This window comes from Siniperca chuatsi, linkage group LG13 (genome assembly GCF_020085105.1).
Source record: "Siniperca chuatsi isolate FFG_IHB_CAS linkage group LG13, ASM2008510v1, whole genome shotgun sequence".
Taxonomy (NCBI): Eukaryota; Metazoa; Chordata; class Actinopteri; order Centrarchiformes; family Sinipercidae; genus Siniperca; species Siniperca chuatsi.
This window is the reverse complement of record NC_058054.1, coordinates 10,987,555-11,009,298: the sequence shown is the minus strand read 5'-3', so window position 1 is coordinate 11,009,298 and position 21,744 is coordinate 10,987,555. Positions and strand designations below refer to the sequence as shown.

The 21,744-nt window shown below is 38.5% G+C and overlaps 4 protein-coding genes across 5 annotated transcripts; all 4 read left to right on the top strand.

Moving 5' to 3' along the window:
* Positions 1 to 1,147: 1,147 nt before the first annotated feature.
* On the top strand, positions 1,148 to 3,844 carry LOC122886538 (protein THEM6-like). Of its 2 annotated transcripts, none has more exons than XM_044218867.1 (3): positions 1,148 to 1,303; positions 2,800 to 3,307; positions 3,413 to 3,844. In XM_044218867.1, the coding sequence occupies exons 2-3, from the start codon at positions 2,804 to 2,806 to the stop codon at positions 3,518 to 3,520; spliced, it is 612 nt and encodes a 203-aa protein (XP_044074802.1). In that variant the 5' UTR covers positions 1,148 to 1,303; positions 2,800 to 2,803; the 3' UTR covers positions 3,521 to 3,844. The 2 variants fall into 2 exon arrangements, with proteins under 2 accessions (XP_044074802.1, XP_044074804.1); XM_044218869.1 differs by having other exon boundaries at positions 1,269 to 1,409.
* A 1,945-nt stretch (positions 3,845 to 5,789) lies between these two features.
* si:ch73-52e5.2 (protein THEM6) lies at positions 5,790 to 8,926 on the top strand. The gene is made up of 3 exons (XM_044218870.1): positions 5,790 to 5,950; positions 6,521 to 7,025; positions 7,671 to 8,926. The coding sequence occupies exons 2-3, from the start codon at positions 6,525 to 6,527 to the stop codon at positions 7,776 to 7,778; spliced, it is 609 nt and encodes a 202-aa protein (XP_044074805.1). The 5' UTR covers positions 5,790 to 5,950; positions 6,521 to 6,524; the 3' UTR covers positions 7,779 to 8,926.
* A 361-nt stretch (positions 8,927 to 9,287) lies between these two features.
* ftr67 (finTRIM family, member 67) lies at positions 9,288 to 15,161 on the top strand. The gene is made up of 7 exons (XM_044218866.1): positions 9,288 to 9,989; positions 11,502 to 11,597; positions 11,842 to 12,075; positions 12,169 to 12,328; positions 12,427 to 12,528; positions 13,576 to 13,674; positions 14,584 to 15,161. The coding sequence occupies exons 1-7, from the start codon at positions 9,393 to 9,395 to the stop codon at positions 14,649 to 14,651; spliced, it is 1,356 nt and encodes a 451-aa protein (XP_044074801.1). The 5' UTR covers positions 9,288 to 9,392; the 3' UTR covers positions 14,652 to 15,161.
* A 143-nt stretch (positions 15,162 to 15,304) lies between these two features.
* On the top strand, positions 15,305 to 21,734 carry LOC122886535 (E3 ubiquitin/ISG15 ligase TRIM25-like). Its single transcript, XM_044218855.1, has 7 exons — positions 15,305 to 16,104; positions 17,447 to 17,533; positions 17,640 to 17,873; positions 20,143 to 20,302; positions 20,391 to 20,441; positions 21,059 to 21,118; positions 21,208 to 21,734. Exons 1-7 carry the CDS (start codon positions 15,520 to 15,522, stop codon positions 21,732 to 21,734), a joined length of 1,704 nt encoding a protein of 567 aa, XP_044074790.1. The 5' UTR covers positions 15,305 to 15,519.
* Positions 21,735 to 21,744: the final 10 nt, after the last annotated feature.

The window sequence follows — 21,744 nt, the reverse complement described above, 5'->3', positions numbered from 1 at the left end:
ATGAACCGGCACAAACTCAATTAAAAACACCCAGACCTAGCTTATAATTAACATTGTTGAGGATAAAAACATAATTAAGCTAAAAGCTTTAAGATAACAAATAGGGCAGATGATAGTTCACTAGTGGTAGAGGAAGTATTCAGATCCTTTGAGTAAAAGTACTAAGGCCACACTGTAAAAATACTGCATTACAAGTAAAAGTCCCGCATTGAAAATGTTAAGTAAAAAGTATGTAAGTATAATCTGGAAAATGTACTTAAAGTATTAAAAGTAAAAGTACTTATACTATTATATAATATATCATAAGATTATCATCATTACTCATACAGTCATGTGTTAGCAACAGTTTCCTGTTGTACCTGGTTATGGTGCAGGTAATTTTTAATTATCTTGTGTAGGACTGCAACTACTGATTATTTTCAGGCATTTCTATCATAATTACCCAGAGCCCAAAGTGATGTTTTATCCAACCAATAGTCCGAACCTAAAAATAAAATTAAATAATTAAAAGGAAAGTCGCAAATCTTAATTTGTAAAGTAACTATAGTAACTAAAGCTGTTAGATAAATGTAATGCAGTAAAAAGTACAATATTTCCCTCTGAAATGTACTGGAGTAGAAGTTTAAAGTGGCATGAAAAGAATATACTCAAGTAAATTACAAGTACTTCAAACTTGTACTTGGGTAAATGTACTTAGTTACATTCTGACTCCACCACTGCAGTTCAGCGTCAGTAGTTACTGAGAAAGGCTACAGCTTTCACGCACGTTTATCTACAGTATGTGATTTGGGTGAGTTATTATTATTGCTGCTGCTGTTACTAAAGTATTACTAGATTAGCTTTTAGTACGTCCATGCTATGGGACCAATCACCGCCTCCCATTCTGCCCTAAGTCACGTGATCAGGTCTCTGTGGAGCACGCTCTGGAGAGGAATCCATGTGATCCACTGACACCAAACAAGAGAGGAAGTTAAACTCTCTTGTCCTCAAATTAAAACACCTTTAGGTAGGAAAAAAATATTATTGAATGCATTATAGGCCTACACACGATATTAAAGTGTCATTTTACAACATAAAACATTTATTTCATAAAACGTAAATCCTATCATTTCATGTTTGTACGCTTTCTTCCCGATTGAACGTCGTAAACGGCTGCGTCAGTGATACTTTTATTTTGAAGGTTGTAGCCGGAAGTGTCTTAAATGTGTATTTAAACTTTGCGCTTCACTCACGTTGAATTGAGTTCATGGATTGAGTGGAGACTCGGTAAACTTGAGTGGAAACAGGAGGAATCAGACCACACGTGAGTTTTACTGGATTTTCCCCCAAAAGTTTAAATTGTTAGTATCTTTACTGTCTCAGTTTGTTCACGGTCGCCATGAAGTTAAACTGAAAACCTCCCTCAACAGGTAACGTTATAGGTAACGTTAGTTTTACTTACAGCGGTAATGGTAACGTTAGCTTAAATTTCAAATCACAAAATGTTATGACATTATTTTTAACTCTTTTGAAAGCCATTTTTGACAAAACATTACTCTCAGATTGTAGTACTAACTAGAGTAAATGGATTAATTTCTTGTCCCATTAGTTATGTACTCGTGGCACTGATTTTTATCATTAGTAACGTTATTAATTACGATTTTATGTAGCTAGGAAAAATCTCAGAGTTAGCATAATTTAGCCTCGGTAACGACAACTTCAGTAGGTGGGATTAGTGTCTAACTTTGTTTGAAATATTAAATGTGATAATCTTTTCATTTACTCTCAGTCATGTACTTGCGACATGCCGTTTTTGCAGAGAGGTAGCCAGCCTGTCCTGCAGAACCTGTTTACACTTGTTAAATCAGCTCACAGGCATCCTGAAAAGTACAAACACTGAAACTTCTTTTGAAACAGTCGCATTGAATCACAATGGGCCTGCTCTCTGTAGTTTTACTGCCTGTTAGGACTGTACGATGATGCAAGAATTACTTCCAGACAGGGCCACAGGTTTCATGCCAACATAAGGGGGAACACATGGATTAAACACATTAAATCACACCAACATACTGCAGGCTTTTGGTGGTTACACACTACATTTCCCTCTCACTTTTGTCAGAAACATGAAAAGAAATACATATGAACGAAGTATGCCTGCATAAAAATATAAATAATTATTGGCCTTATAGTTATTGGCCACTATAAACATCAATCACTGTGTTATAATTCACTGTCACTATCTTGTGGGCATTCAAGTGAGTTTTAAACAGATATAGAGCCCCTGTTTGCCATGTGTTCTTTTGAGCCAATAAGAACATGCTTTGGTATAACACAACTTAGAGAAAATGCAGATTCATTTAAAAAAAAACAACAACAACAATTTCAGGCAGAACTAATGTAATTTGAGACAAATTTGGACGAATGAATCTCTCGTACTACTGAGCGGGACAGAAATGTTTCCTGGAGAAATATTCACTTAGAACTGCCAGTCAAAGCAACACATGAGCTAATAAAAGCTAAAACATGCAGTAATGCAAATTGGGCATTAATAGTAGCTGATATTAAAAATGTTTTGTCATTTTCTTTTATGAAAAGTAGCAATATGATGAGTACAAGATGTGAAATAACTCATTAGGATTCATTTTTCGCTTTTACCTACTTCTATTTGTTGGATAACTAAAATTGGCTTTTTCTTACACTCTTACAAGACACCATAACTGTCATGCAACTACCTCAGCTACTTTAATTACATCCCATCAGCACAACAAAATAACCCCACTGCCTTCCTCTGCTTGTGTATTTTATGTCGGGTTTCTCTAGAGAGATGTGGTGGGTGCTGTGGGTGCTCGCTGCCTTGCTGGCTCTCTTCTGCTGTCTGGATGTGTGGTACTTCCTACGGGTAGCTGCTGTGATTCTCCGGGCCTGGTTCCAGCCTCCAATCTGGGATGTCACAGCAGAGCAGACCCTTACAGGCCGGGTCACTCTCCATGACATCGACATGTGCCACATGAACAATGCTCGTTACCTCAGAGAGTGTGACTTTGCCCGCTTCTCTCTCTACACACGTAACGGTGTGTTCAAGGCAGTGCGAGCGCTCGGAGCTACAGTGGTAGTGGGTGCCACCACCATCCGTTACCGCAGGGCTCTGTGTATAGGTGAGGGGTACGAGCTGCGGAGTCGCATCGTCACTTGGGATGACAAAGCCTTTTTCCTGGAGCAGAGATTTGTGTCAACAAAAGATGGGTTGGTGTGTGCCGTCATGTACTGCAAGCAGAGTATCATACGCAGCAGCCCAGACAAGATCATGCAGCACCTGTGTAAGCGGAAGGTAAGGGACAGATGATTAAACACACATGCACATTTTATACCGGAAAGGTAATAAAAAGTACTTTGATAACTGAAGGACGTTGAGTCAATGGTTTGCTCCTTGCAGGTGGAGTGCCCTGAGTTTCCAGAGGACCTTCAGCACTGGGTCAGTTTCATCTCCGCCAGTAGCCAGGTCCTCAGGGCCGAGAGTGGACTAGACGAGAAGAACAAATAAGGCATCGCATCGGCAGCTATTAGGACTGGCTTTTTGTAAACCAGCTAATTTACCAGCTCAGGATTAAAAAGCTCTCTAGAGACGGTCGTCTTCTGTTCACAACTACTTGCCTTAAACACGCTAGTGCCTACAATTCTGAAAATGAGCCCAATACTTACCTATGTCAAAGACTGGAAGAATTAGCACACTACATTGTTTGTTTGTTTGTTTGTTTGTTTGTTGAGGCTGAAAGCAGATTACTTACTCAGTAATAGGAAAGTAATATGATTGTTTAAAGTGTATCTTCTTGTACTATGGCAGCAATAAAAAAACATCTTTTTTTGACGTCCCGTTGATGCGCTTTTATGCCCTCACTCTGCATATAGGCGCACAGCTGTGCAGAGAGAGCCTCACACTTCCAATAAGAGTCCAAGACAGGAGTTTAGTTTGAAGTTTTTACTGGAGTGAAATGTGAAAACAGTATGGTATAAAACACAGCAAAATCAATGATTGTTGTATTGCATCTTTTTCTGATTTGTAATAACTAACAAGAATTTGTAAAAACGAAGTACAGTAACAAGAAAATTGGACTGTCACATCAGTTAAAATAGTCTCTATAATGGAATATGTCAGGTAGAAACAATCACCTGAGACAGCAAGTACACAGTAATTAATCTAGTCAACAGATTCCACAAGATAAATAAAATGCATAACATTGACAGCAGCCCAAAAGTAAATGAACAGTGAGCTATAATGTTACATTAGCAACACATTAGGTTAAAGATGTTTAGTCACAGATATGACAAAAGGCTTGGTGTAACAGTGTCAGTAGTGGTTGCTATGGCAACATGATGTTAAACTGAAACAAAATAAGCAGATGTTTGGCTGAGCTCTTTAATTGTTCAGTTATGTAACGGAAATAGACTTAACTAGACACCACAAACTTATTTAAACAAATGTTTTATTCAAAAATGAATTTACAAATGACAGCCATTACAGATGTTTGACATGTGTCTGAGTAGTAATAGAAACGTAAACATTCAAGACTGAATTTAAAGTTTAATAAATGAATTAATGATAAGACAACATACCAATAATAAATAAAAAGATAAATAAAATAATCTAGACTATCATTCAATTCATATTTATTTAATGGAAACTGGAACTCTTGATACACAGCATTAAATTTGCATTTCAAACTGGTTTCATGAATTAGGCTTTGTGTATATTACATACTTTGTGTATTATATTATTTTGCCATTGTGGAAATTGTGAACAGAACAAACCATAAAAGTGCTTACAGATGTGATACCATCAATCATTGAATATGAAAACATGTATCCATGTAACCTATGAAAACAAGGCAACCAATAAAATCACGTGTCAACAATTATGATAGAGGACATTTTTGAAAATGTATTATTAAAAATGGGAAGACTGTTATTTGCAGATGATCTGGCTTTGTGGAAAAGAGGGAGAAATTTGGGTCATGTCAAAATTGCAAGAAGGAATAAATCAAGTTGAAATGTGGGGGAAGAAATGGGGATTTAAGTTTTCAGTTGAAAAAACAAAAGTAATATTCTTCACAAGAAAGAAGATTAGAGAAAATACTCATTTGAAACTGTGTGGAAATAATTTAGAGAGAGACAGTTTTTAGGAGTATATTTGGACTCCAGATTATCAGGGAGAGAACACATTAAAAGTATTGTGGATAAGTGTAAAAAGGGTTGGACTGGGGAGCCAATATTGCATCCTTGAAATATATATATGTAGCTCTAATTAGATAAAGGTCAGATTATGGGAGTGTAGCTGAATCTGCATCAAAAACTGTACTTCTAACCACAGAGCTGAAATATGCAAACAAACTTCAAATTTGTGTATACTGTTGAATTGTACGCCATAGTGACTCAGTCTCTGCTCTGTCCAGGTGCATCCAGTCATCGCCAGGATTTAAATAATGGCAATATATTCAAGAGTAATAAAACAAGGCACTGAGGTCACATTCATTTGGGTTCCTGCTCATATGGGCATTCTGGCTAATTACAGAGTGGAGAGTGGACAAACTAACCAAAAAAGCTGTTAAAAAAGAAAACATAGACATCCGTATTAAACTTTCAAAATCGGAGGGAAAGGGCATTTTATGAAAGAAAATAAATAAAAAGAGTGGCACCAGCACTGGGATCAGGAGATTTACATTAAATTAAAAAAATAGAATGGGTATTGTGAGAAATAAGGGAGGAAATAGAAAAGAGGAGGTAATAGTGACTTTAGGCGTTAACAAACTCCAGAAGGTGGCAGTGATGCAGCACTGAGGATGACAGCTGCCGTTAAACCGCAAGAAGAAGAAGAAGAAGTACGTGTCGTCACACATCCGGAAGTCATGGTCATTCATTCCACCGGTTTCTTGAAGTTATATCGCATCCCATGGTAGCACTCTTTCCTGGACGCACAGTAAGTTTTACAGCCATAAAAATATAATTCTACTGTATTTACGGTTATTACTTAAATTTCGACCATGCCAAAACGTAAAAATAGGGACTTCACGCGACAAGAGTATGGTCTCTATTTTGCCAAGGCCACTAACTACTGTTAGCTAGCAGCTAAGCTAACAAATTTGGCTGTGACAGCAGGTTGCGCCGCGTTCATTTGAATGCAGCATCGTTAGCTTATCAGCTCTCTCAAGGTTGAAGTGTGTGATTGTGGGAATATGATGCTTCTGTATTTTTGTAGCTATAAAATTATGCCAACGAGTGAAAAAGCACTAACATCTTTTTTTTCCCCTACACATCAGCACTGACATCTGCACTGACATTGATGAGGTCAAAGGAGCATTTGATTTAATATTTAGTGTGGTCATTAATTTGGAAAACAGTCACTCCTTTATGTAAGCGTTTTAAAAAGGAAATTGCTGTAGACTGTCATAAACTCAGCTGTTTAAGTCACATTGAAATACTGTTGTAATATGTAGCATATAATGTGCAGTTTTTATTCTTGTCATTAATATTTGGTCTGTTGTTTCAGAGAGATGTTGCTGCTGGTGCTGGGTGCCCTCCTCCTGCTCTTTTGCAGTCTGGATGTATGGTACTTCCTACGGGGGGCCCAGGTGTTCATCCAGTCGTGGTTCCAACCCCGGATATGGGACATTCTAGCTGAGCAAAGCATTGATGGCACGGTCCTTCCCCATGATTTGGACTACATGGGCCACATGAACAACTCCCGATATCTAAGGGAGTGTGACTTTGCCCGCTTCCACCATTACATGCGAAACGGGCTGTTCATGGCCTCACACAAAATGGGGGCTAAAATGGTGGTAGGGGCCTCCACCATCCGGTACCGGCGCTCCCTGGCCTTCCGTGAGGCTTTTGAGATTCGGACCAAAGTATTGGGATGGGATGAGAAGGCGTTTTACTTGGAGCAGCGCTTTGTGTCCAAGAGAGATGGTTTTGTCTCTGCGGTTATGCTCTGCAGGCAGAATGTGGTGCGCTGCAGCCCAGAGAGCATTATAGAGTTTGTCTGCAAAAGGAAGGTGAGGAATAGCAGGAGATGGAGTAAAGTATTTTTTCATTATGGATTAATATGCTTATCGTTATCTTGATTAATCGTTTGGTCAAAAAAAAATACTGTAAAATTATGACAAGATGATGATATCAAATTGTTGCTTTTCCCCAAACAACACTCAAAAACATATAGTTTACAATTGGATAAAACTAAGAAAAACAGCAGATCTGCAAAGTTTAGAAGCTGGAACCAGAAAATATTATGTATATTAGTTGCCAAATATTTTTCCATCAATCAACTAATCATTTCAGCTCTACTGTTTGGTCTAAAAGCTAAAATAGTAGTAGCTCTAAACTATAAGTAGCATAAGTAAAATGTCTATCACAAATTTATAAAAACCCAAACTGATGTCTTTAAATGTTATGTTACGTTATGTACGACCACCAGTCCAAAATCCAAAGAGATTCACTTTTCTATCACACAAGACAAAAGAAAAGCATCAAATCCTCACATTTTGGGAAGCTGGAACCTGGAAATGCTCTGCATTTTTCTTTTAAACAAACTTGATTGATTATCAACATTGTTACCAATTAAATGTCTGTTAATTGACTAATTCACTAGACTGTGGCTTTATTCTACTTTGTCATTCTGCTAATTTTGTGTTTGTGTGCAGATCGAGTGCCCTGAGTTTCCTGAGGACCTCAAACACTGGATTAGCTTCATCTCAGCCAGCAGCCAGGCCCTGAGAGCAGAGAGTGGACTGGAAGAGAAGAATAAGTGAAGCCACACCATGTATCATGAGTGTAGACCCACATATCATTTGCATTGCACGCACATATACAGTATACATACTTGCACACCAACAGTTAAATATCGTAGAGAGTTTTTAGTTGACTTACAAGATTCCATTTATCTCTGTTTTTGGGTCGATCCTACCTGCTGTGTATTTTTGTATGATGTGATCAGAAATACTGAATTTCAGACAGCTGAATATGAAAACTTGAACTATAAGGTATTCCATTTTTTTTAAATGTGCTACATGCTTTGGGATCATATTCAAAGTTGTTCTCTCAGAAGGAACTAATACAAGATCGTAGCTTTGTCCTCGCAGCTTATTCAGCATTGACTGATTAGACAGGCTTTAGACACATTCTCATTTAGCAAAATCCTCTAACTTCAGATAAGCATGTAGAGCAAAAGTTAATCTTCCACTGACATCGATGCATGTTTTAAAACAAACACAAGAATGTTTTGTGCCTGTTTCTCATGGTTAACCGTAGTTTGCACTTTCAGATAATTATAAATTTTTACATGATGATGAAATACTTGAATGGACATCATGAACAGCATTTTGCACAAAGTAACCCAAATGAGGAGACTGAATTCCTGTTAACAATCTGAAAGGGAATATTTGATTCTGAGGGATTCTTTTATCAATACAGTAATTTATAATACATGCATTTAAAGGGCGGGCTTCTGGATTGGGATTGCATGTAATATTAAGAGAAAGTGCTCGAATCCGGATACACAGACATAATGAGCAAATGCTAATATGGTTGCTGGCAATTTTTAAAACCTGCAGCGCAACGATAATCACTGATGTTGGGATGATTTATTGACAGAGCCTTTTGAAATCTGGAACCTTCCCTTTAATGCATCAAAGCTTTAGTTTGTGACCAAAGTAATGTATTGTTGTATATGAAGAGGAAACGAAATCAATTTATAAAGATGTATATGTCTAACCTGTTGTAATTTATGTTGACAACAAAATCCTGTTTAATTAATTTTAAGTTTGTAGATATGGATCATCCTTTTATTTTCCACATATATTATTTATGATGTATTGAAATGGATTCATGTACCAAACTTTATTTATTGTGTTTGTAATGTATTTAAAGGCATTTTGAATTAAAAATGCATTGGAAACTATGTTTGGGTGATTGGGCTTGCCTTTTCAGTGCTTGTTATACAGTAATAACCTGAGCTACTAATGTATTGTGGTTTGTGGTCCTATATTGAAGACTAGCATTTGTACCTCAGTAATTATTTACAGCTAAATGATGCTACTGGATATGTGTATATGACAAGGACAGTCTGTGTGTAAAGTATGTGCTTAAAGAACTAAACAAAACGGATGTCTACTCTACATAAAATACAACTTAAACAACTGTTTTCCATTTTCTAATTTCTAATTATCGTGATTAAATATTTAATATTTTATTTTGAAATCACGTGTTTTGTTTTTTTAAAAATTAAACCCCCTGCTACAGTTTCCGGTGACGCCTCTCTCGCCACGCCCCCTCACGTCCACTTCCTGTAAACAAAGCAGCAGCTGTCTGTCAGTCAACCCTGTGTTTTCGCTCATTTTCTACACCCCATTCAGCGGTTTTCGACGATGGCTCAAGCCGGAGTGGTTCTGGACAAGGACCAGTTCAACTGCTCGATTTGTCTGGACGTGCTGAAGGATCCTGTGACCATCCCGTGCGGACACAGCTACTGCTCGGAATGTATTGAGAACTACTGGGACCAGGACGACTACTTGGGGGTCTTCGTCTGCCCACAGTGCAGGCAGAACTTCAACCCGAGGCCGCTGCTCGCCAGAAACACCATGTTGACCGACGTGGTGGAGAAATTCAAAAAGACTGGACTCCAAGAGTTCACGACGCCTTCAAACCAAAGTTTCGCGGAGGCCGACGACGTGGAGTGCGACGTCTGCACCGGGAGGAAAAACAAAGCTGTGAAGTCTTGTCTGGTGTGTCTGGCCTCCTACTGCGACGTCCACGTCCAGCCTCACTACGAATCTGCTGCTTTCAAGAAACACAAGCTGGTGTCGGCCTCCAAAAAACTGCACGAGACGATTTGTGCCCGGCATGACAAGCTGCTGGAGGTGTACTGCCGCACAGACAAGCAGTGTATCTGTTATCTGTGTCTGACTGATGAACACAAAGGGCACGACACGGTGCTGGCTGAGGCAGAAATGCACCAGAAGCAGGTAATCAAATCACCTGACTGATTCAAGACGAGGCTGGTGATCAGCGACAGTACTGCAACATAGTTTTATATACAGTAGACCTGGTCTAATGTGATCTGCGCAGTGGTGGAAGACTACTCACATATTATACTTAAGTAAAAGTACTAATCCCACTCAAGTAAAAGTCATGCATTCAAAAGTTTGTTTAAAAGTATTAGCATCAAAATATACTTAAAGTACCAAAAGTAAAATACTCATTATGCAGGGTAGGCCCATTTCAGAATAATGTTTATTATATTATTGGATTATAATTGTTGATGCATCAATGTGTACACTACTTTAATTACTTTATATACTGCTGGGTAGCTTCTGAATTTCCTGCCGGGGATCAATAAAGTCTTATCTTATATATAATAATAGTATTTTATTTTTATTTTTTGGATTATATTTTGTATTATTGATCTGAATCTTTTAAGTAACTAGTAACTAAAGTTATTTAAATAAATGTAGTGGAGTAAAAAGTACAATATTTGCCTCTGAGGTGTAGTGGAGTAGAAGTATAAAGTTGTACAAAATGGAAATACTCAAGTAAGTACTTCAAAATTATACTCAAGTACAGTACTTGAGTAAACGTTCTTAGTTACTTTCCACCTCTAAAGCAATGAAATTGTCCTTTACTGCTGTTTTCGCAAATTTCCTCAATGTCTCACAAATGTTTAAACAGCTTGAGATCAAGGTCTCTTTTTCAGGAAAAGAATAAACATATTCAATATAAGTATGGACAAACACACAGCAGTTCACAACAACACACAATTTATATGAAAATATACATTGGTTCCACTTTCAAGAAAACAATTACAAGTGGCATTCAAAATACTCAAGTATAATGTTTTAAAATCTTCAAAAGACATAAGAGGTTTTAATTTCAAATCTTTTTGTAATGTGTAGGGTGCTAGATCTGGACTAATGTGGTCTGGATGGAGAAAAGGGCACATCATAGCATTTCTTTTCCCCTGTTTTAACAAATAACTGGACTTTCAACAGTCTGTCTAAAGTCTAAGTTTCATTTTTAATCTAATGTGTCTAAAGTCTAATATGGTCTTTTTCTGTTTTCACCAATCTGACAAGGGATTTTAAACAGTCTTCATGTTGTTTAATATAGACCTGGTCTGATGGGGAAAAAGCAATTAGATTGCTCTTTTTCATTTTCACAAATATAAGAAGGGTTTCACAAATCTGAAATGTGGTTTTAAACAGTGTTAAGGCTTTTTACTATTATGTCTACAACCTGTTTACAACTAAAGTTACAACTTTAAGTGATTTAACAAGTGAGAATGGTCGATACTTTCTTTTCATTTAGCCTTAACTCCTGAATTGGAAGCCAACTTTAAGCCCAAGGGACATTAATTAAGTGATGAACTTTGTATATAACATCATACAGAGGATGGACTCAAGAACATAAACACATGAACAATATAATAAAGTAAAAGTGAGTTTAATTTCCATTGCCATTTTGATGATATTTTTCCTCAGATGCAGCTTGGTGACATGAAGCAGAGCTCCCAGCTGAGAATTCATCAAAGGGAAAAGGAGGCCCAGGAGCTGAGACAAGCCATTTTCTCCCTCATTGTAAGTGTCAACACCCAGTTTGTTCTGATAAATAAATAATAAATAAATGCATTAGATCACTACATAGATGATAAAATGTCTCAACCCTTCCAGAGTTGTGTAAACAGTTCATAATTTACCATTTTATCACCCTTAAAACTGCCAAAACTCAATGATACATTCTCTTGTCTTCAGTGACCGGCTGCTGTCTAAGACTCTTTGTTTAGACGACGCCTGCTATTTGTTGCTTTGTGTCTCCCTCTAGCGCGCTGCTCGGGCGGCAACCGAGGAGAGCGACGCCGTCTTTACCGAACTGATGCGGTCGATCGAGCTGAAGCGCTTTGAGGTGAGAGAGCTGATCAAAGCCCAGGAAAAGATGGCCATCAGTCAGGCCGAGCAGCTGCTGGAGAAGCTCCAGAAGGAGATCGCTGAGCTGAAGAAGAACGAGGCCGAACTGGACAAACTTTCCCACACCGAGGACCACATCCATTTCCTTGAGGTAAAACCATTGACTGGCTAAATTTTCCGATTTCCAGGACAGTAACACCCTACACACCTCAACCTCTTGGTCTCTCTTGGATTGTCACTCCAGGGTTGTCAGTCTCTCCATGCTCCACCCGAGCTGTCAGCTTTGCCTCCAGTCACCGTTGACCCCACCCTCACCTATGGCCCAGTGATGACAGCTTTGTCAGATTTTAAAGGCCTGTTGCAGGAGGTCTGCCAGGGAGGATTTGTCAGCATCTACGAGAGAGGTAGATACAAACGGTCCTGTCAAATTTGTGTTTTTATCTGATGCAAATTATTCTGTCAACTCTTTTTTTATGTGACTTCGTCTTTCTCTCTTTTGTAGTGAGAGATGTGGTAATTGTAGGTCCTCCAAATCCTGCTGTGCAGCTAGACACAACCCAGCCCAGTGACGGTGAATCAGCCGTACAAATGGAAGCAACAATAGGTGAGTGCTCGTCTTTAAAATATGATTTGGAAGAGTCAGTCACAAAATTACAGCTTTTAATACAGGTGTTAAAACACCCCAAAACTTCAGGGATCTCATACGCAAGGATGCATTTATCAGCTTAAATAGCTCAGTGTGAATGTAAATGCATCTTTAATCACATTTAAAGACCTGCTGTTTAACTTTTTAGGATTCATATAACCGGACGGAATCTGTACTGTAATTATGGCTTTCGCAAAGTTTCCTTTTTCCTGTTAAAGGTTTTTTTGGCGGGAGGTTGTCTTATCCGAAGCAAGGGTCTAAGGATAGAGGGTGTCGTATGTTGTACACATTATAAAGCCCCTTGAGGCAAAATTTGTGATTTTGGGCTAAAATAAATAAAATTGACTTGGCTGCAACTAACGATTATTTTTCATTTGCATTATTTTTTTGATCAGTTGATTAATGGCTTAGTCTATAAAGTATCCTAAAATAGTGAAAAAGTCCAAGGTGAAGCCTTGTTGTTTTGTCCGACCAACCAACAGTCCAAAACCCGAAGATTTTACATTTGCAATGATATAAAACAGAGAAAAGCAGCAAATGCTCAGACTGGAGGAGATGAAATCAGAGAGTATTTGGCAGTTTTTGCTTGAAAAATGACTAAAACAATGAATCAATTAACAAAATAGTTGCCAATGAATTTTCTTAATCGACTGATCATTATTTGACTAATTGTTGCAGCTCTACTTGACAGTAACCAGGTTATTTATAGAGTGGTAACAAAATAGCTTCTCAGTTTGAATATCAGGCTACATAGCATACATAGCTGTTTTTCAAACTTTGTTTGCATTCATGTGACATTAAAAAGGTCTTAAATGTAACTTTTGTGAATGCGGCAGAAACCCAGTTTGTTTGTGCAGCCCATCCTAAGGCAGCACAAACACCTTAGTCAACCTGTTTGTTTATAGTAGAGTTTGCTGAATCTGCATAAGTGGAAGGATGCAGATTATGACAGATTGGATGGCGGAGACTCTGCGGTAACAGTGTTTGTTCTCTTTGTGCTTGCAGTGATCCCTCCACCTGGCCTAGACCAAAGTCCGGTGAACCCTCTCAACCCTTTCCTCACTCCAGGACATGCTTTGCCCACATTTGCCTTCTCACCATTTGGTAAATAGAGCCATTATCAAAAATTAAACGTGTTTCAGCGTTAAACAGTATGCAGAGTCCACTTTACAAACCAAATGCAGATCGTATCACAAATGTTCATCATGTTAGTGACAGAAAGAAACAACAACAAATTTAGTATATATGACATATTTTCTGCAGTGGTGGAAGACGTATTGAGATCTTTTACTTAAATAAAAGTTGCAAATACCACGCTATAAAAATACTCCATTACAAATAAAAGTCTGCATTCATAATTAGAGGTACAAAAGTATTAGCAGTAAATTTACTGAAAGTATCAAAAGTACTCATGAGGCCACAGAATGAACCCTGTCAGAGTTATATTATATTATAGCGGGTTGCGGTGGAGATAATTTTAACTACTTTCCAGTATATACTGTTGTGTAGTTTAATCTATAACAATCCATCATATTGTATAAATTGGTCATATGTCTATATGTAAAACATGTATCTGCAAAATAACTATCTCTCAGAAAAATGAAAATAAGTACAGTATTTGAGCAAATATACTTAGTTACAATCCACCACTGATTTTCTACAGATGACAGTATTTTGTGGGAGTCACCTTTTTAAAGTCACATTTACCTTTTAGACTTTTAGTCTGGCTGTAGGAACTCTCAAAACCCGCCTGAAGGTCTTAGGCTATGGCTGTGTGTGTGTGTGTGTGTGTGTGTAATGAAGCAGAAGATCTGAGCTGAGTGTGGTTTCCGACGTTGAAATGTTACTTTACGGAAACACATGCAAATTGAGTGATTGCATCTGTCTTATCTTGTCAAAACAGCTGTCACTCAATTTCCTCCTCTGTGCTTTATGACCTTGTCCTATTGCTTTTTTTTTTTTTTTTTTACCTCGGGGTGCTGTAGACTGATAATTCCTCTTCTGTCTGCTCAGGCTCCAAACTCTCCTCAGGATCCAGACAGAGGCACGTACAGCGACGCGCTCACCCCAGGAGGAAATAGACTTGTAGCGGGCATCAAAAATCAACATTTCACATGCACCTACACGGGCTGAATGTTGTTACACCTCAGTGCTCTCCTCTCCTTTTCCTCTCACAAATCTGCACTGACACTTATGAATTGTACATTTAATAATTCAACTTTTGGCATTATTGTGATTGTTTTGTTTTCACCAATCAGCTACACTTACTTCTTGCATTATAGTGCCGGTGGAACAGAGATGTGGAAAGCATTTGTAAGTGCCACAGAGGACCTCATTGACAATGCATTTACTTTAAGTGTTAAGCAGCACACAGGACTAACTTACTCCATCTTATTTCAGTCTTTGCAAGGAAACTGCCTTGAAATCTAGTAAAGTATTAGTTTTTTTTAACAATGTTGTGCTTTTATAATTTATTTTTCATTTTTTAACCAAAACTACAAAACAATAATTTTGCTTTGCAGACACGTGTAATAATATATTGTGATTTGTGACATGCTGACATTAAAAAGCAAACAGACGTGTATAAATTAGACTTTTTGTTTACATTTCATTGTACTTTGAACATATACGGGTATTAAGTGTCCGATGTAGAAGTGGAATAACTGGTTGCCTGCACACGAAAACACACTGCAGTGCTTTTGTGCAAAATGTTATTTGTCAAATAACATTCCCTGGTCAGTGCATCTAATATGAGCTTATCTAATGTATGAGAGGTGGTTCAATAAAATGTTTGCACTTTGCTTTATCTGGGGCAGCCTATTTGCTGGTTTTCTGGCTGTGATTGGAGGCTTCAGGGTGCAGCAGGTGAAACCTGAGTAGCGTCATCAGCACACCTGTGAGCCACGCCCATCTTTGTCCCTTCCAGTTTCTGTTCAGACTGAGTAGGAGATGGCAGCAGCAACTATTTCTATTGAACAAGACCAGTTTTGTTGTTCAGTGTGCCTGGAGGTTTTAAGAGACCCGGTGACGATCCCCTGTGGACACAGCTATTGTTTGGACTGCATAGAAGACTACTGGAACAGGACCAAGCAGAAAGGCCAGTACAGCTGCCCACAGTGCAGGCAGGTGTTTAATCCGAGACCTCTGCTGAGCAGAAACACAGTTCTGGGTGAAGTGCTGGAAAAGTTTCAGCGAACCGGATTTCAAGCCGCTGCTCAACACTTGGCCAAACCTGCGGATGTGAAATGCAGTGTTTGCACCAGGAGAAAAGGCAAAGCTGTTAAATCCTGCCTCGCGTGCTCGGAGTCTTACTGCGTGGCTCACTTGAGAGTCCACGAAGAACGCTTTCACGGGAAGACCCATAAATTGATCCCAGCTGTAGATCAGCTGAGAGAGAAGCTGTGCCCACAGCACGATAAATCACTGAGGCTGTACTGTCTCACCGACCAGCAGTGTGTCTGTTCCCAGTGTGTTAAAGAGAGCCACAAGGGCCATGACACAGTCTCAGTGGGGGATGAGAGAGCAACACAACAGGTGGGTTTGAATATTTCTTAAGATCCAGAAATGATTCGTTCATTTAAATTTTAGGAATGTTCACATGTTTCTGAACAGCTTGATTTGCAGTATGTTATATGAATCGATTGATAATTTAAGATTAAAATTATTTTTATTTTATTTTATCAGAAATACTTTATTGATCCCTGAGGGGAAACTCTTTCAAGTGCTTCAAAATAAAATATATATATATATATATATATATATATATATATATATATATATAAAATGTGTATGTGTGTGTGTTTTTGGATCAAAATTCAGACAGAGGATTTACCTGAAAGTATGTTTTCGATTGTTACTAGTCATGGTTGGTACTCCTCATTCTGTGATAATACTTGTGTAATGTTTTCTGTGGTTCTGTATGAGCATTGGCAACTGAGACAATAACCCTGATTACATCACTATGACATCATCAGGGTTAACTTGGGCTTGTACCGCGTTACATGGGATTGATGGTAGAGATGGAAAGGAATCCCATATTTACGATGTGCTAAAATGCAACTTGTTAAAATAATAAAACTACTGTTCACTGACTATGGTAGGTGGGTTTTGTTACTTTGGACTGAGCCAGGCTAGCTGTTTCCCTGTTTCCAGTCTTTATGCTAAGCTAACTGGCTGCTGGCTGTAGCTTCATATTTAGCATACAAACATGAGTGGTATCATTCTTTTCATCTAACTCAACAGAAAGCAAACAAGTGTAATTCCCAAAATGTCAAACTATTCTTTTAAGTGCCAAGTTGGATATATCAACGCTTTCTTAGTTTCCCAGTTGTAATTATGACTAGGATGTTGACACGAGTTTACATGTATGATAACTCCATTATGGCATGAACACGACATTGGAGACTATAAATTTAGAACAGAGTCTGCATCACAAACTAGGTTGTGGAGTTTGAAAGATGTGGGCAGCTATCAAGTTGCATTGTGGGAAATGTAAATATTTTTAGAGCTTGACTAAGGCTGTTAAAGTACCTTAATTGCCTCCATGAGCTGTGTGTTACAGCCACAACTGCTGACAGTGTTGATAAATGGGCCAAATTTGTCTATCTGGTGTGATAAGATGAAAGATGTCTTTTCTATCCTGGTGTAAAGGCTTCGGCATTTAATATTTAAAATATTGAATACAGGGAGTGTAAAATGTGCTGCAGCCATATCTTGTGCTCTGATGTTACTGTGTCAGACCAAAGGCCTTCCAGTGCAATCCCATCCTTTTGATTGTAAAATCAAAACTTTCCATCTTGAAAGTCAAGCGTGGAATAAATATTTGAGCAGCCTGAGGGAGTGCGCTGTGTGATATTCATCTTTTGTATTCTCTTAGAAAAAACTACAGGAAACCTCTATGAAGTCTGTGCAGAAATTGAAGGACACGGAGAAGGAACTTAGATATGTTGTCAGATACATCAAGGTAAGCGTATTTTCAGTATAAAGGAGCTTTTAAATATGTTGTTGACATACTGTCTACACTCAAAAGTGGGGTTTGCATGATTCCTGGAAAACTTTCTCCTCCACAGCACTCCACACAAGCAGCAGTGGAGGAGAGTGAGAGGGTTTTCTCTAAGCTGATCCGCTCCATAGAGAAACAAAGCTGTGAGGTGAAGGAGCTGATCAGAGTGCAGGAGAGAGCAGCTGTCAGTCAGGCTGAGGAGCTGCTGGAGAAGATACAGAGGGAGACAGCTGAGCTCAGGAGGGCTGATGCTGAGCTGGAGAAGCTTTCTCGCAACGGGGACCACGTCCACTTTCTTCAGGTATGGGACAGAGGATAACTCGGCCAGTAATGTGGGAATAGGCCAACCATGTCTTCCATCACCTGAGAAATATTTCAAAAATATGCTGTAGTTTTGATTACCTTTAAGGCCCTTTGCTATATTTCTGTATTTATCAGACTTCTAAGAATTACTTAGTGCTATTAAGAGTCAATTTAGGAGTAAAAAACGTTCTTCACTGAATGTGAAAAATAAAACACATTTATCAAGTGATCACATGATTAAACGCATGAATGACAGATCAGGAATAGTCAGAGATGAGGATTTACCCTGAAACAGCCCCATTGTTCTTACTTCTTATTCTGCAAAAATGTGATTTTAATTTTTTTTTTTTTTAAAGTTCATTTTTTGTGTTAAATCTCTAACATCTCCATGTAAACATGTGAAATTAACAATATATGTATAATATATAAATCGGGATGATTCATGGGAAATTGGCTAAAATGGACACAAACAAAAAAAAGAAGACAAATTGGTGCAAGTAGTCGGCTTTAACTACATACTGTGTTGTTTCAGCTCAATTATGTTTTGAACAATAACTCTAAAACATGCCTCAGGTGTGTGTGCGCTCACCTCTTTCTGTACTGCAGTTATCTAGGATCTACTTTTAACCAATTTAACAGACCCCCCCAGAGCTCTCTTCAAGTATTTTTAGTCATAAGCCATTTGATTAATACATTTTATTCTTAAGACTGTGTAGTCCCTCATCCATCCAGGAGTGTTCTATCGTAGAAAAGGTTTCAGTTGTAGTCATCTGGACACTGTTTTCAGAATCAAGACGTTTCGGCTCCCATCCGGAAGTCATTCTCAATTGTGAAAAAATGGGACGGGAACTCAGAAATTTAAACTACTCTGTGTTGCATAAGCCCTGCCTTCAGTAAGGAGTCTACCTGAGTATCTGTTGATTAGCTAGTTTCACCTGAAACTGACCTAATAGTTTCCATGATGGCCCAGTAATCAGGCCTATTGTTTTCTGGCTGCACCTCCCCAATCACTGTTCAGTACCTGATTAGCATGTGATAGGCGTGACCAAGGTGCTAATACACTGTGATAGACTTTGGGCAGATTGAATCTCAGACCACCATTTCTGTTCAAAGAGGGGTTCTTTCTTCACAAAAATGGCTTCCTTGACGCCCCGTTCAAACCAACTCTTCTCTCTACTAAGAATCTTCACCTCGCTGTCTTCAAATGTGTGGTTTGTAGCTTTTAGATGCAAATGCACGGCGCTCTGTAATCCTGAGTTAGCGTGTCGTCTGTGCTGATAGTCTTTTGTGAAGTGGCTGTTTGGTCTCACCTATGTACCGTTCTTTGCAGTTTTCCTCACTGCATTGAATGGAGTAAACTACATTGCTCTGTTTTTGTGTGGGCATCTTGTCCTAAGGGTGAACGAGTTTCTGTCTTAAAGTGTTGCCTGGTTTAAAGAAAACAGGAACATCGTGCTGTCTAAAGATCCTTTGTAGTTTTTATTCTTAAGTTTGTGAGTAGGAGTAAAAGTTAAGTTAAAAGAAAATTCCAAACATTCATTTTTAGCAGCTTGATAAATGCAGGCCCTGACATTTAGTCAAATCTTTTGGCCATAGTCAAGGCTCAAAAGTAGAGGGGACAGAGCCTTTGCATTTATACTTTATTGGAAAGTTTCTGCTTAACTCACTTGTCTTAAAGGTTGATTTTAGTCTGGGTTGTCATTCTTTTAGGTTATATTACTACATGTTTTAAATATTTTGATTATCAAAGAACTCAAGATTAAAACTGTGTGGTAACCCATCGTCAACATTAAGTCCAGGCCTCCTTGGAAATACCATAGTTAATAGATAAGTAATAAAGAAGCATGTTTACTATTATACATACTGACAAACATGTCAAACCTGCACAGGTGACTCCTGGTCACTTTGTGTCTTTTTCTTTCATAGCAATGAGACAATACTGTAATTGACAAAGATCTGTTCCTTAGATACATTAAAAATAATTGGTTTTATCAAATACCTTATCCCAAACGTTCATCACTCTGAAACATTACATTATTCTAGTCCAGTTACCATATTTTAACTTTTAAGCTTTTACATTTGTTTTTAATTTGTTGCCGTGTGTGAAGCACCCTGTAAAGATAAATGATGAAATGTAACACAAGTCAAATATACTCCATGCTTCCTGACAGATCCAGTCAATATAATTTTAAGTGCAGCGTGAACTTCATGTAGGTTCATGACCCACTAAGTGATTCCTTCCTGGTTTGTATTGCATGTCACTGCAGAAGTGCAAGTCTCTTCACTTACCTACAAAGACTGTGGAGATGCCCAACACTGATGCACTTCAATACTTGATGTATAAAACCATGAGAGGAGCCCTGGCTGATCTCAAAGACAGTCTGGCCGAAACACTTGAAAGGGAATTCAACAGGATCTCTGATAAGGGTAGGTCTCTTTTGCAACTGATTACCATACATATGACTTATTGTTTTTAGAAATTGTCACTAAAATCACTGTTTGTCTGCATTTCTAGTAATTTCGCTTAAGGAAACCAGCAATCAAAGTACCTCTGAAAAGACTAAAGGTATGCAAGTTTATTTTTAGTGGTTACACTGAACCTTTACTAAACCCCTCCCCCAGATAGTGATTGTCCAATCATAGCTTAGCAACCGTAACTGTGGAGCAGCAGGTCTGTCAAACTATAGGTTTCTTCACATGTTGAAACCATGGATGTATAAGATAATAAATCCAAGGTTGAAACACAAGATTAAAAGTGTGAGGATTCAACAAATGTGCCATTAGCTAGCTACTTCTGTAACCGTTAAAATACGGTTTGAAAATACGAACAAGTATGCTAGGCAGCCAAAAAGTGTTGTGTAAGAACAAACTAACAGTTAAATTTTCCTTAGACTAACTAGCTCTACAATGCAATACAAGAACAATGTTGTTTATTTCCATGTCTTTTAACTACATTTATAATCAGCTGGTGAGGATGCAGACTTTTTACCTGGGATGTCAGTTTAGCCTCAGTTTTTATGTACACAGGCTTGTCTTTTAATCAAAAGATATTTTTGAATTAAGTTCTTTTGTACTGATGATTTTAACCAGGAGTTTCATGCCGATCCAAGCAGTAGCAGTGGTCTAACTGAGTCACAACATTGTCTATGGGAAAAATAAATAGGAATCTATTCTGTCTAACAGCAAAAGACATTGACATACCATACAACTCGGAACCAAAGACAAGAGCTGATTTCCTACAATGTGAGTACAATTATTTGATAAACCTTACCAACATCCATCTTTATGAAACCAATAGTTGGTGTCTGACAATGTGCATCTACTGTTTCCAGATTACAATGATATAACCCTGGACCCCAACACAGCCAATCCCTATCTAAGCTTCTCTGATGGTCGAAGAGCGGTGACCACACGTTTGGAGCCGCAGCCATACCCAGACCACCCGTCTCGCTTCACCAGCTGGGCCCAGGTACTGTGCAGAGCTGGGATGGCTGGACGCTGCTACTGGGAGGTAGAGTGGGCTGGTAACGGCGGGGTTTCCATTGGTGTCTGCTACAAAAACATGAGCAGGAGCGGAGGAGGGAGCGACTGCAAGCTTGGACACAACTCCAAATCTTGGAGTCTGGACTGCACTTACTCAGTCTGTTCATTTCAGCACAATAAGGAGAGCGTGACCATCGCTGCCCCCTGCTGCAGCAGGATAGGAGTGTATCTGGACTTCCGAGGGGGGACTTTGTCCTTCTATAATGTTTCTGATTCGATGGTTTTACTCCATAAAGTCAAGACTACATTCACCCAGCCTGTATACCCAGGATTTTGGGTGGGGTTGAGCTCTACTTTGAGGGTGTGCTCTCTCTAAATATAAAGCT

What these genes read in the sequence shown, in the direction of transcription:
- LOC122886535 (XM_044218855.1), top strand. Translation starts at nt 15,520, where the DNA reads ATGGCAGCAGCAACTATTTCTATTGAACAAGACCAGTTTTGTTGTTCA. An exon ending in ATGAGAGAGCAACACAACAG is followed by an intron (nt 16,105 to 17,446) that starts GTGGGTTTGAAT and finishes GTATTCTCTTAG; the next exon opens with AAAAAACTACAGGAAACCTC. An exon ending in ACCACGTCCACTTTCTTCAG is followed by an intron (nt 17,874 to 20,142) that starts GTATGGGACAGA and finishes ATGTCACTGCAG; the next exon opens with AAGTGCAAGTCTCTTCACTT.
- si:ch73-52e5.2 (XM_044218870.1), top strand. Translation starts at nt 6,525, where the DNA reads ATGTTGCTGCTGGTGCTGGGTGCCCTCCTCCTGCTCTTTTGCAGTCTG. An exon ending in AGTTTGTCTGCAAAAGGAAG is followed by an intron (nt 7,026 to 7,670) that starts GTGAGGAATAGC and finishes GTTTGTGTGCAG; the next exon opens with ATCGAGTGCCCTGAGTTTCC.
- ftr67 (XM_044218866.1), top strand. Translation starts at nt 9,393, where the DNA reads ATGGCTCAAGCCGGAGTGGTTCTGGACAAGGACCAGTTCAACTGCTCG. An exon ending in TGTCAGCATCTACGAGAGAG is followed by an intron (nt 12,329 to 12,426) that starts GTAGATACAAAC and finishes TCTCTTTTGTAG; the next exon opens with TGAGAGATGTGGTAATTGTA. An exon ending in ATTTGCCTTCTCACCATTTG is followed by an intron (nt 13,675 to 14,583) that starts GTAAATAGAGCC and finishes CTGTCTGCTCAG; the next exon opens with GCTCCAAACTCTCCTCAGGA.
- LOC122886538 (XM_044218867.1), top strand. Translation starts at nt 2,804, where the DNA reads ATGTGGTGGGTGCTGTGGGTGCTCGCTGCCTTGCTGGCTCTCTTCTGC. An exon ending in AGCACCTGTGTAAGCGGAAG is followed by an intron (nt 3,308 to 3,412) that starts GTAAGGGACAGA and finishes TGCTCCTTGCAG; the next exon opens with GTGGAGTGCCCTGAGTTTCC.